At 43.8% G+C, this 14714-nt stretch overlaps 1 protein-coding gene across 4 annotated transcripts in view; it reads right to left on the bottom strand.

Moving 5' to 3' along the window:
* The window catches only part of DOCK8 (dedicator of cytokinesis 8), a 143572-nt gene that overhangs the window by 47610 nt on the left and 81248 nt on the right, over positions 1-14714 (bottom strand). For 2 of the 4 annotated variants that reach the window (XM_066604205.1, XM_066604206.1), the window contains exons 17-23: positions 13740-13878; positions 13532-13633; positions 11702-11854; positions 10234-10329; positions 9446-9680; positions 5097-5261; positions 1311-1471 (exon numbers count right to left, since the gene is read on the bottom strand). In XM_066604205.1, coding sequence (XP_066460302.1) covers positions 1311-1471; positions 5097-5261; positions 9446-9680; positions 10234-10329; positions 11702-11854; positions 13532-13633; positions 13740-13878 — 1051 coding nt within the window. The remainder of the gene's footprint in view (positions 1-1310; positions 1472-5096; positions 5262-9445; positions 9681-10233; positions 10330-11701; positions 11855-13531; positions 13634-13739; positions 13879-14714) is intronic. The other 2 variants (XM_066604207.1, XM_066604208.1) reach the window with 1 other exon arrangement.

The raw sequence follows: 14714 nt of genomic DNA, 5'->3' as shown, positions 1-14714 counted from the left end.
TAAGTTTTACCACAAAAAAAAACAGTAAAACTTATTGACTCGAGTATAAGCCTAGCTATACTCCAGTATATACTGGGTAAAAAAAAACCTCCATACTCACCCCCCAGCCGGTGTCTGTGTCCCTGGTGGTGGTGCGGAAAGCTGCTTCAATATCTGTGTTCCCGGTGGTGGTGCGGAAAGCTGCTTGAATTCTCCCCGCTGTCATCCCCCGCCGTCCTCTCTACTTGGCTCAGTCATCCCCCGGCGTAAGCGCTGCGATTGGATCGAGCGCCGTCTGTGATTGGCCGGCGCTCGATGCAATCACAGCGCTTACTTACACAGTGCTGACAGGGGGGGATTTGAAAGTCGAGCAGGGAGATGACACCGGAGAGAATTCTAAAGCAGCTTGAAATAAAGGATCAAAGAAGTTGAAGCCTAACATGCCTAATCTTTCTATTTCCAAAAAACAAACATCAGGGGAGATTTATTCACCCCACTCCCCATACAATAGATTGTCGAACAAACAGTCTATAGAAGCAATTTATACCACCAACACAAGCGACTATTGCACTTTAGCACTCTTCTTTGATGAGGGGACAATACAAGGATCTCTCCCATGATCTGTTTATACCCAGGACTGCGACGGTAACAAGAGGGCATCCGCTACATCTAGAAGAAAGCAGGTTTCATCACCAACATAGAAGGGGGTTCTTTACTGTAAGAGCAGTGAGACTGTGGAACTCCCTGCCTGAGGATGTGGTGATGGCAAAATCCATTAAGGAGTTTAAGTGGAAACTAGATGTATTTCTAAAGTGCTATGATATTTCATGATATAGACATTAGGTGATCAGCGGGGTTGTTTATCTCAAATTTGCCCTCCTCTGGACAAACACGGGGGATGTTAAAACAGGCTGAACTAGATGGACATTGTCTTCATTCAGCCCAACATACTATGTTACTATGTAACCTCTTTTTTCCCTACATTTATTCTATGTATTTGCACATTCTCCTGGGAAGGTGTGAAGTTTTGTGGACTCGCTGCACCCTCTCAGACTTGTCAGGAATCGATTGCTCTCACTCCCATATGTAGAATAGAGAGAGGGGAAAATAAAATAAAATTTCCAAACCGAAAAATTAGTTTCTTGACTTTCAAACTCTCATCTACATGCTCTGCTCCCACTTTTTTTCCTCTCATCTTTCAAAAAACATTAGATAGCTGCCAGTTAAATGCTTGTTCAGTCAACAGCGATCATGACAGGTTACCTTTAAGGAGGTCATGCGAGAAACTAGCAAGCCTACAAAATGCTGACTCCATGACATGCCAGTCTCACCTTGGAGGACATGATGCTTTTGACCTCTTCATCTGCACTCTGTGTGCCTGCAATATCTGGATTACTTGTGCTCATTGTCCTTGACTTGGCCAGTTTAGAACCAACAGTAGCAGCAGAGATGCGTCCAACTGTGTTGTAACGTACGTCCACCACGTTTCCACCTATAAAATAAAAATGTAGTAAAATGCTTACTAGGGTTCTCATTTATGGCAAAGACAGAAAGACATAAGAACATCCCAGAAACTGACAATATACCAGGGTCTACGGAAAGACTACAAACTGGTCCCATATCTGGAAATACTACCAAACCCCAGAGTACAACAGATCCTGAGCCGGTACAGACTGAGCGCCTATAGCCTGACCACTGAATCAGGGTGCCACAAACAGAACTACAAGCCCAGGGAGAACAGTCTGTGCCAAAAGTGCCACTAGAAGTCCATGGAGGATGAAGTTCACTTCCTGCTGCCATGCCCCAGATGCTCAACTGTGAGACACTCTGATAGACTTCAGCTCCATGAAGGAGGAAGAAAAACTCAACATCCTGCTGGGCCAAGAGGAAAACACAGCGTCCACAGCAGCACAATATGTTAATGCCTGCCATAGACAGACGTGCACTATATGCCATGGACTCCTATACCCCCTACACTGGATGTGTCCCTATCCCCAAAATACTCAGCTCCAATCCCTCACTCCTAACTCTCAATCGCTTTATTTTCACAATGCTAATGTTTATATTTGTCCTGCCTCTAAAACTTATTTGGTTGAATGAATGGATAGATTAGATTAGATTAGATAGATATGAGATAGATAGATAGATAGATATGAGATAGATAGATAGATAGATAGATATATGATAGATATGAGATAGATAGATAGATAGATATGAGAGAGATAGATAGATAGATATGAGATAGATAGATAGATAGATAGATATATGATAGATAGATAGATAGATAGATAGATAGATAGATAGATAGATATGAGATAGATAGATATGAGATAGAGAGATAGATAGATATGAGATAGATAGATAGGAGATAGATAAATAAATTTATCATCTTTCCTTCATTTTAAGGCTGATTTAGACACAATGATAATCGTTATGTCATTTACAGCGAAAGATGATCGCGAAAGATGAATGATCACCTTGCGCTGCCAGCGGAGGCTGCAGAAGACAAGCGGGGTGTCACTGCTTGTCTTCTGCATACAGCTGTTCCCCCGCTCCAGCGCCTGGCTGTTATACAGCTGAGCGCTGTGAGCGGAGGATGCAGATGTTTTCTACACGGAGAGCCCAGCTGTTATACAGCCGAGTGCTCCGTGCCAGGTATGGAGAATGGAGCTGGACCCCTCTGTTCTTCATACCCAGCCCATTATCAGGGAGCGGGATACAGCTGAAACAATAGTATCAGCTGTATCCCGCTGGGAATCCCTGATAAGACTCATAGTCGACTTTCAGCACACTGAAAGACAACGATGAGCGACGGGTCAACGTAATCTGAACGATGGGCGAACATTTACACCAAACAATTATCGCTCAAAAGACAGCTTTTGAGCGAATTTTAAGCGATAATCGTTGTGTCTAAATGGGCCTTTGTTCAACAATCCCACCAGACGTATCAATCCCATTCAATGGCTCTATACTTTCCCCAGTCCCACAAGTCTGCTGTCTTCATGTAACATTTGATTCTGCCCAGTCCTTCGACCCACACATACGAGGGGCTGCTAATAAGTCTTTGGCTTTACCCAGAAAGAAACGAGATAGGAAGGTGAAACTTTACATTTATTCCACATACTCTCCACTGATGCCAACACACTTCTTACATCGGTATTCCAAGTTCTGTAAGCCTTGCAAAAAGAAGGATTTCGGTTGTGCCTCAAACCAGTCATCCATAGCAGCCATGGCATCAGAAATGGTGTGAAATTTGGTACCCTTGAGGTGTTTCTTCAGGTTTGGAAACAGATGATAGTCGGAGGGAGCTAGATCTGGTGAATACGGTGGGTGGTCAACCAGCTGTAAGCCTAGCTCCACCAGTTTTGCCGTGGTCGCTTGTGCAGTGTGAGCGGAGGTGTTGTCTTGCAGGAACAAGATTCCTTTGGACTGCCTGCTGCGCCTATTGGCCTTCAGAGCTGCCTTCAATTGGGCCAAAAGTTCAATGTAATACCTTGCATTGATGGTGGAACCATTTTGAAGGTAGTCCACTAGCAGCACGCCCTCTTTATCCCAGAACACAGACGCCATCACCTTAGTGGCTGATTTTTGCACCCTGACATTCTTTGGGTGAGGAGAACCACTGTGCCTCCACTCTTTTGACTGCTCCTTGGTTTCAGGGTCATACAAATAAATCCAGGTCTCATGCACAGTGATCAGTCGATCCAGGAAGTTCTTATCAGTCCGGAAACGCTGACAAATGGACCGGGAAGTTTTCACTCGCATGCTTTTCTGATCTGCTGTCAAACATTTAGGGACCCACTATGCAGATAGCTTCTTCATGTCCAAATGTTCATGGATAATGACACAAACACGTTCACCAGAAATCCCCATGATGTCTGCTATTCCTTTAGCTGAATTCACTGATTCCCAAGTATGAGGTTGTGCGCAGCATCGACGATCTCTGGAACAACAACCTCTTTTGGTCATCCAAGATGTTCCTCATCATTGGTGCTACACAAAGCCAAAGACTTATCAGCAGCCCCTCGTACAAGCCTTCGCCACCTTCTGCCGCCTCCAGCTCAAAAACATCTCTTGAATACAATCTTACCTCAACCCCAAGTCACCAAAAATGCCAGTGTATTTCCTCATCATCTCCCATTTCGACTACTGCCACATCCTTCTCTGCAGCCTCCCATCTAGCAGTCTTGCACCCCTTCAATCCATCCTCAACTCTGCTGCCAGGCCAATCTCACCTCTCCCCGTTACTCCCCTGCCTATTCCCTCTGCCAATGCCTTCACTGGCTACCCACTCTCAAGAGAAAGCAGTGTAAGATATTATCAAACTCATAAAAGGCTGTCCACAACCTGTTCCCTCCATACATCTCTAACCCAATACCCCGATACCCCTCCATACATAATTTCTAGTCCTCTCATGACCTCCTTCATGGCTTTCCTCTTGTCTGCTCTTCACACAATCGTCTCCAGGATTTCTCATGTGCATCACCTATACTCTGGAACGCACTACCTGAACTCATCAGACTCTCCACCACCTTGGAAAGCTTCAAAAGAACCTGAAAACCCAACTCTTGAGAAAAGCCTACAACCGACGGTAGTCCTGCTGCAACACGTGAGCACCTTCTACCCTGCCCTTGTAGACTGTAAGCCCTCGTGGCAAGGTGCCTTCTCCCTCTATATGAGTTTGTAGGTCATTTAGTCCACATTTATTGTTCCTGTACTTTATATGTAATGTACTAAGACCCCTGGTTTTATATGTACATGGCCCATAGAATTAACAGCACTTTTGACATAAATGATAGGCAGTCTGTTGTGTCATTTGATTGATACCAGCCGTTTATAAATTACGAGAAATAGACTGTAGAGGAGAATGAGAATTTAAATGAACGTGTTATAAGTGGTAGTAATGATGTTACCTCTTGTAGACAAATGCGCGCTATGTATTTGGAGACGCCATGTGCCTGCGGCTAACCTGCTTTGTGCCTAGCACATTAGCACAATATGCAGTACTCTCATCATCCACTTACACAGAGATTCTAGAAATATGGAACTAAAGTAACCTTTAGCAGAAAAAGATGAAAACGGACATTATGATAGAGGGTGTGATGGGGAAACAGTACCTGCTATATACATGTCCTTCTGGACATCAGGAAGGCGGAATACGTAATACACATAGGATGCCAGTAAGCAATTCCTTCCATGCTGATCCTTGCTGAGGTCTTTACTGTTATGAAGGCTACTCACTATGGAAACCACTGATTCAAAGGTGAATTGGGAAAAGGTGGCTGCGAAGAGATGATACATTTATATTACACATATAGATCAGTACTGCCATCTGCTGGCAGCAAGTATGAAGTGCATCTTTATTTTCATAGCGCAAAAACTCAAAAGAACCTAATCTGAAATGTGTCAGGATTTTTGGAGAAATGACGTTTGGTCATTTGAATCACCATAATATATTCAAAAGCGATTATAACCCTAGTAGAAAGATGCTTTTTGTTCGATCATTGAAGATGATGAAGGAGGTAATAAGGATACATTACAAATAGAGATGAGCGAGCATTGTCCTTAGCGAGTACCTGCTCGCTTGGAAGAAATGGTTCGGGTGCTGGTGCAGGGGAGCGGTGAGTTGCGGGAGTGAGCAGGGGGGAGTGGGGGGGGGGGGGGGAGAGGGAGAGAGAGATCTCCCCTCCTTTCCCCCCTGCTCTCCCCCACTGCTCCCCGCCCCCCACCGGCACCCGAACCTTTTCTTCCGAGCGGGCAGGTACTCGCTAAGGACAATGCTCGCTTGAGTAATTGTCCTTAGCGAGTATGCTTGCTCATCTCTAATTACAAACATGCTGAATTGTACGTTTACTCACAATGTAACCAAACAGTAAACCCAGTCTGGACAACCCCAGGGGATGGTTGTAAAAGGGCAGAGGAAATGTGCACTCGCTCCTCTGTCATGGAGACAAACCCCAAAACCTGTGGAGTACAGGGTTCATCCCTGCACTTGTTATTCCGCTAGGCTGGGAGGACTAGCCCACCGGTCAGTAGTTCGGACCGAGTTATGTAAGGCTGGAGCTGGGCAGGCACATGTTATTTTGTATTTTTACCAGAAGGAGCCGAGGTCTGTCAAGCTGCACCTTGAATTAACCCCTTAAGGACCAGGCTGTTTTGTACCTTAAGGACCAGACACTTTGGGGGGATTTTACCCATGTGGGGGTTTAATTACCTTATTTTTTTTCTTCAGCTACCAAAATTATTTTTGCTGCGTTTTTTCCCCCATGACATATAGGGCTACTTTTTAATATCTTTTTCCTGTACTTTTTTTTCCCTGTTTTTCTTAGTTTTTTCATTAAAATGTAATTATCATTAGCTTTAAAATCATTAAAAATTATTTTTCTAATATTTATAGTTGCTTTCTTTTTAATTAGTAGTATATTTACGCTAAAATAAAGTATGGGAATCCTCATTTTGTTTCAGACGCTTTGATTAGAGATGAGCGAGCATACTCGTTAAGGGACAATACTCGAGTGAGTATTATCCTTTTCGAGTACCTGCCTGCTCGTCAGAAAAGATTTGGGTGCCAGCGGGGGAGTAGCAGATGTGGATTTTGTAGTGAATTTGTTTCTGGTGTAAACTTACGGCCTCTATGAATCCAACTTAAATACTACATTTTCCCCCGTGCCAGCCAAATGCATCTTCTCCTTGGCAATACTAGTTGACTACTGGGGTACAAAGAATAGGGACCTGTGCAGAATAGCTTCAATCTTAGAAGGGGCTGTCCAGTAGGGACAACTTATTTAACCCTTTCCGATCCACTGACGTCTTCCTACGTTGTGATTGAAGTTTGTACAGCTCCAATGTAAGAAGACGTCCGACAGGGTATTCTTACCGTCTATTGCCAGCCACTCCACTGTTGGAGCCTCTCTGGCGCACACACACTAGCTTAAAGGGGTTGTCTCGTGAAATCAAGTGGGGTTCAGCACTTCTGTATGGCCATATTAATGCACTTTGTAATATACATCGTGCATAAATTACGAGCCATACAGAAGTTATTCACTTACCTGCTCCGTTGCTAGCGTCCCCGTCACCATGGATCCATCTAAATTCGCTGTCTTCTGGCGTTTTTAGACGCGCTTGCGCAGTCCGGTCTTCTCCCTGGTGAATGGGGCCGCTCGTGCCGGAGAGCTGGTCCTCGTAGCTCCGCCCCGTCACGTGTGCCGATTCCAGCCAATCAGGAGGCTGGAATCGGCAATGGACCGCACAGAGCCCACGGTGCACCATGGGAGAAGACCCGCGGTGCATCGTGGGTGAAGATCCCGGCGGCCATCTTGGTAAAGGAAGAAAGAAGTCGCCGCAGCGCGGGGATTCGGGTAAGTAATAAACTTTTTTTTTTTTTTTTTTTTTAACCCATCCCTTGGGTTTGTCTCGCGCCGAACGGGGGGCCTATTGAATAAAAAAAAAAACCGTTTCGGCGTGAGACAACCCCTTTAAGCCAGCAGATGGCACCGTTGTATAACAGCAAAAAGAGAAAGCCTTTTAGGAAACCCGGAATCTAAAATTGAATTGGAAAGGGTTGAAGGGAACCTATCAGGCCCTTTATGGACCTCTAGCTGCAGGCAGTGCAGTATAATGACAGATGTACTCATTCCATCGATCTGTTACTTATACCAGCTCAGCAATATTGTAAAACATACATTTTAAAACAGTGCAGCGCTAGACCCAAGAGGTCTGAAGTGGCTCATTAATATTCATATATTCACACTAACCCCGCTCTCCTCCTGCTGATTGACAGGTCATTCCGTATTACTGGGCATATGAAGAGACCTGTCAATTTGTGGCAGGAGAGGGGGAGCATGAATATATGAATAGCAATGAGCCACGTTGGTCTCTGCTGAACAGATTGGCATAAGTGACAGATCGCTGAAATCGCTGTGCTGCCTGCAGACAGAGAACCTTAAAGGGGTTGTCCCGCGCCGAAACGGTTTTTTTTTTTTCAACCCCCCCCCCCGTTCGGCGCGAGACAACCCCGATGAGGGGTTAAAAAAGAACACCGGAGAGTGCTTACCTGAATCCCCGCGCTCCGGTGACTTCTTACTTACCTGCTGAAGATGGCCACCGGGATCCTCTCCCTCGGTGGACCGCAGGGCTTCTGTGCAGTCCATTGCCGATTCCAGCCTCCTGATTGGCTGGAATCGGCACGTGACGGGGCGGAGCTACACGGAGCTACACGGAGCCCCATTCAGAAAAGAAGAAGACCCGGACTGCGCAAGCGCGGCTAATTTGGCCATTAGACGGCGAAAATTAGTCGGCTCCATGGAAACGAGGACGCTAGCAACAGAGCAGGTAAGTGAAAACCTTCTTATAACTTCTGTATGGCTCATAATTAATGCACAATGTACATTACAAAGTGCATTAATATGGCCATACAGAACTGTATAGACCCACTTGCTGCCGCGGGACAACCCCTTTAACCCCTTGAGTGGCAGGTTTCCTACCACCCTGTCGTGCCCACCAGGGCAGGTTTTTTAAAATGGTCTAATCATTGAATTTCAATTAATTTTGCAGTTGCGTCTCAAGAGCCATAACTTTTTCATTTTTCCATTGACATGGCCATATGAGGGCTTGTTTTTTGCGGGACAAGTTGTGATTTTTTAAACAGGGGGGAGGAAAAAAAGAAATGGGGAAAAAAGAAAAAAAGGGGCCATGTCATTAAGGGGTTAAATAATGTATTAACTTCCTTCTCTGGGTCATTACGACGCAGACGGATACCACATGTGTGATTGTATTTTTGATTTTTTACAAAGTAAAGGGAAACAAGTGTTTTTTTTAATAATTTTTTTCCTTTTTTTTTTTTTTTAATTTAAAAAATTTTTTTTTTTTGTCCCTTTAGGGGACTTCCACAGGGACCCATCAGGACCCCTGATCACATTCCGGGGGTCCGATGGTGACAGCCCTTTACATGCTGCAGTGACAACCCTTTACATGCTGCAGTCACATAGACTGCAGCATGTAAAGGGTTAACACAGCAGAGATCGGAGGTTTTCTCTGATCTCTGCTGTAAGAGCTGGTACCTAGCTGTCCTCTGACAGACAAGCACCAAGCTCTCCCTGCCACAGAGACCATCGGCTTGCTTCTGACAAGCCGATGGTCTCTATGGCAACCTGTAAACAAAGCAGGACATTGCCGACATGTCGGCAATATCTTCTGCTGGTTTTTCAAAGCCCTTGCACTGCTCTGTGTGGGTCTGTGCAGGCAGAGCACACTGTCACAGCTTGTGGCATTGTGCTCTGCAGCTCCCATAGTGATACATAGCCCGGAAATCTTCCGGGCTATGTTGCTATGAGCAGTGGAGCTCGTCCCGGAAAATTTCCGGGCGTGCCACTCAAGGGGTTAAGGGACCTGACTAGCCCCCTTTAATATTTAGTCCTCCACAACAACTACGTTCCATAATTGTATTTTCTACAAATAGTCCTCTTACCAGTTTGCCCTCCGATCACCATAGGTTGAACAGTAAGATGAAAAAGTTTGTCCAAAACAAGATGAAGGAAAAGCACCAATGGTTCTAGTCTGGAGGAACTTAACTGAATTATGCTCAGTTTAAGTTCGTGTTCTAAGGAGTTTTCTGTGATTTTTTGATCCATGACTCGGATGGGAAAAGTCACAGGACCTTCCAAAGCATGGCAAAGAGTGAGGAATTTCTCCAAGTGGTTGTCCTGGGAATATAAAATAGGATATTTATCAAAGTCCCATCCGAAATCATAAGTACCGCTGTAACATCATGCAACAATGGGCTGGCCAATCTGTGAACAATATGATGGGCAATAAGATAAAAATACCGGAGGATCGGGTTTTGATCTTTTCATGCGGTTCTATGTCAATTCCTGTTGTGACTGTTCTTCATCCTTTATATTTAAACATTACTTTGCAACTATACAGCTATAATGTCTATAAGAAAATTACAGCCAATACTTCACTTTTTCTTTTCTAACTATCACGGCTAAAATAATGTATCAGAGAAGGGACACTACAGATCATACACACGCATGACATCCAAAGAACAGCCCATATGAGTGACATCAATGGAGGTAACCACTGAACCCGTTACCCCAATCTGTAGCTACAGACCCAAGATATCCTCTGCAGGATCTAATTGTAAGCATAACCTATAGTTCTACACAATGGTGATAAATCATTGAAGATTCCAAACCTCCGAGTGGCCTTTTCTATATAGTTTTCTCAAGCATTCCTATTACAAAGACATAGTACCTGAGTATGCACTGAAGATACGGCCTGTACTTCCACGTTAAATACGCCCTTGTGCCCTTCGACCCATTTAATAGGCGTGCATTGTACCGGTAACTTCTGTAAATGATGCAAACAATATAAAGACATTTGAATGATGTACTGGTATTTATGAAGTTTCGATTAGTCATTATACAACACAATTAGTCAGTGGCACTAATGACCAACTTGGGTTTTTAGACAGTTTAGCAACATATTTGACTGAAATGAGTAGAAAAAAAAGAAACTTACCAATATACAACACTCTGAACTGATATCGTCCTTCCCCATATGGCCACATCTTGCACAGGCCCTGATGGTTACTAAGCATCTGTGTATACATGTACAGTACAGGGCCTGTGCAGACTGGTGTACATCTTCAAAGTCTATACACAATACGGTGGCTATGTTGAACCCATAAACAATGGTCAGATTATGTTGGACAGTCACTGGGGACAGATTTTGCTAAAATGGTCTATAGGTTAATATGGCCTATTAGTGCATATGAGGTTATTTGGTCTGGACTCCTATCTATCAACAAGAGAGGAAAGCCATTGGTGAACTCACTGTGACGATGTGTTAAGGCCCATTTACACATAACGATTATTGCTCAAAATACGTTCAAATGACCAAAAATGAGCAATAATCGTTACATGTAAACACGGGCATCGTGCAGTTTTCACTTGAACGATGATTTTAAGGGGGGGATGTAAAATCCATCAATCAGTTAGTAAGAGATAACGTATCTGTAATCTGCCGGCAGCCGCGAATAGAGCAATACAGCCGTTTGCACAACTGGGCGTGTGATTGAACACAAACTGGGCTCTACAAACAGCTCCTGGAAGCGCTTTTACATGCAAATGAAGATGGCCATTAACACTTTATGCAAATAGATCTCAAAATCTTTCAATCTTTCAGTCGTTTGAAAGATTATCTTTGCATGTAAATGGGCCTTTACGTGGTTTTCCATTCATTTGAAGGTCATCTACATTACTGTATTTCCCTCAATCCCATCCCTCCACAGTCATTTTTAGTTTTTCATTATCAGGTTTTGTCCCTGAGTTCCAAGAGCTATAAGCTTTACATTTTTCTGTTTCTAGAGCCACATGAGGGCTTATTTTTATTAGGACAAGTTGTGTTTTTAATGGTACAATTTAATGTACCGTAAAATATACTTAAAAACTTTTAAAATTTCCTAAGCGGGGTACAATGGAAAAAAAAATTAAACGGTGCCAATTTTAGAGGATTTGTTTTTACAGCATTCACAACACGGTAAAAATGACAAGTTTCCTATATTCTAAGGGATAGTAGAATTATGGCGATACCAGTTTTATATAGTTTATGTTTACTATGAAAAAAAATTCTATTTCCATTTCGGCCCGGAGATCTATGTTAAGATTTTCAGCACAAATGTCCATTTCATCAGAATACTTTCGACACATGCTGTGCTCACCTGAACACAGCAAGGAATTACAGAGCCACAAAAAATGGACCATTGTGGAACATTCACAGTTGTTGGTTTGCCGACATTGGACTTCATTGCATAGTGGTGCCTATGTTCCCTTCTCCTCTGTCTATCTTCCCTTTGTATACAGACTGGACGTGGCTGTAAAGACAGAATGGGGGTGTCGTATAGCGCAGGGCTGGATGAATCACAATGAACCTTACATTTAGATTACTTGCAATTAGAGATGAGCGAGCATACTCGCTAAGGCAAACTCGAGCGCGTAGTGCCTTATGTGAGTACCTGCCCGCTCGTCTCAAAAGATTCAGGTGCCAGCGGGGAGCGGCAGGGAGGAATGGGGGGAAGATCTCTCTCTCACTCTCTCCCCCCCCGCTCCCCCCTGCTCACTCCCGCAACTCACCACTCTCCCCCGCCGGCACCCGAATCTTTACAGACGACCGGGCAGGTACTCGCATAAGGCACTACTTGCTCGAGTAGTTTGCCTTAGCGAGTACGCTCGCTCATCTCTACTTGCAATATATTGACGAAAGATGTTTTACACTCAAAACTATTTGATCAGAGTCATATATAAATAAGAGCTAATCGCTTTAGAAACGTGTTACTTCTGCAGTCCACTTGGAACCGTTTATACCCTCAAATGTCTCAACACCTTTTCAGTTGCCCCACTGAGAATAGAAATATTAAAGACCCATTTACACGCAACGATTATTGCTCAAAATTAGTTCAAACGATGGCATATGAGCGACAATCGTTGCGTGTAAACGCTGCCATCGTCCACTCTTAAGCTGAATGTTGATTTTTAGGTGAGCTTAAAATTCATTGCTCAGCCGGAGAGATATAACAGGGACCGCACGCTGTGCTCTGTATGGGAGCTGGAGATTACATTGTATTCCGTAAACAGCCCATGCAAGAACAATGGAGCTGTGTGCAGAGCTCAGTGCACATGCTGTGCTCTGCAAACAGCTCCCCAAAGACCCTTTACATGCAAAGGAGGCTGATAAAGTTTTAATGGACATTAGTGTCCATTAACACTTTATGCAAAACGATCGCTAAAAATGTCAATCTTTCAAACGTTTGAAAGATTGTCTTTGTGTGTAAATGGGTCTTAAGTTTGAGCATTTCCTGTAGTTTGCAGATCACAAAACATACAATTCAGAGCTCTTTGGCAATACAAACAATCCCAAATGACTGAGGTTGAAGAAATAAGCTTCCATATATACAAGATACTCCAGTCAAATAGTTTAGAATGGGGAGCCTAATGCAAGAGCAAAGAAAGCGGAGTATATCAAAACCTTATGTCCTGCATTTACTCAATATACGTATAGGATGTGATATGTAAATAAGACAACCTCAGAAACTGGAGTCTTAGTGCCTTAGATCACAGGGCAATCCTGCTGCAAATAACTCTGTTTTATTAGTGGATATAATAGTGGTTTATTGCTCCATACAAGCAGTTTATATATCCATCACAACCAGCCGCTGCGCTACAGAACAGTCCCATTCTGAACCCCACGCTTAGACAAAACCATTTTGGACTATAGTTTGTATACAGTTGGATTCACACATGCAGTTTTGATACAGTTTTTAGGCCAAAGCCAAGAGTTGATCCAAAACTCTTCTCTAAACTTCTCTCTATAGTATTCCCTCTTTCTGTATCCATTCCTGGCTTTGCCTCTAAAAACTCCATCTAAAACCGTATGTGTGAATCAAACCTAATAAACACTTACTACATGTACACATTGTGGAAATAGTTAAAAACTCCATCTAGTATAAAACCGGTAAACCCGACCCTTGTCCTGGAAAACATTTTTGGGTTACCTCTGGAGAATGCATCGAGTAGTTTGCAGGCAGCTTTTCAGTTGCCACAGGGAGGCAGTAATGTCCAGTCTGAAGCCGATCATTCGTCAAGATTGGCAACCACTAAGGAGGAAACACATATGAATGTATACAACATGTAACAATAAAATGTAACAAACCCAGTATTTCAAGAGTAAATGGAGAAGCTTTTCTGGCCATTCTCACTTACAGAATATCCAAGGACAGTTTCTGCTGAAGTGCCAACTTTCTGCTGGCAGCTAATATGGTAAAATGTAAAGAGGAGGTGATGCTTTTCTGTGAGCTTTGCAGGGAGTTTAATTTTAACTTCGTCATAGAAATCAGGGGCCCTGGAAACAAATATGAAATAAATGAATTGATGAATGGAAGTATAAAACAATAATGTTATACACAGTACATAAATGAAAATCATATATATCTAATATAGGACTGATTGTCTATTGCTTAAATAGAATCAACTTATTCCTCAACAGACAATATAGTCAATCATAGGGTATTAGTGTATCTTGACGCCACCAGGAAGTCCCCCCGTCCCCCATGTCATGTTCAGCTTGCAGCCACCAGCAGAGAGAGCACAGCGGCAGTGCTAAAAACTGTGTTAGCAGATGGCCGCACACGGAAGCTCTGCCCTGCAGGGATCTCAGGGAGCCACGGGAGAGCCTCAGGATCGTCTGCAGCGGCGGCACATGCGCAGGAACGGTGCGTGGGGGACCGGCCATGACAGAGATGAGCAGGGAGCAGGCAGCGCTCGGACAGGAGAAAACACACCGCTGCTGCCCTGCACTGAGGAGTCATTTTCCGGTGTGACGGCATCCATTCGAGATCAGCGTCAGCCCTACTTCTTAGGCTTAGATTATGAACTGTAAACTGTAAAGGGTTTATTTATAGGGTAGGTATAGGTGCATGTATTCTCATGGGGTATAGGTTTTTGGATCACTTCTGTAAAAAGCCTTTTATAAACACAATCTGGTTCATTTTGGGACCCTACTATAGTTTTTGATAAGATATATGCTAATTAGAGATGAGTGAGCGTACTCGCTAAGGCAAACTACTCGAGCGAGTAGTGCCTTATGCGAGTACCTGCCCGCTAGCCTAAAAAGATTCGGGTGCCGGGAGGGGGGGGGGGGGGGGGAGAGATCTCTCTCTCACTCTCTTCCCCCCGCTC

This window comes from Eleutherodactylus coqui, chromosome 5, assembly GCF_035609145.1.
Source record: "Eleutherodactylus coqui strain aEleCoq1 chromosome 5, aEleCoq1.hap1, whole genome shotgun sequence".
NCBI lineage: Eukaryota > Metazoa > Chordata > Amphibia > Anura > Eleutherodactylidae > Eleutherodactylus > Eleutherodactylus coqui.
The sequence above is the reverse complement of the archived record's forward strand: the minus strand, read 5'-3'. Positions and strand labels throughout refer to the sequence as shown.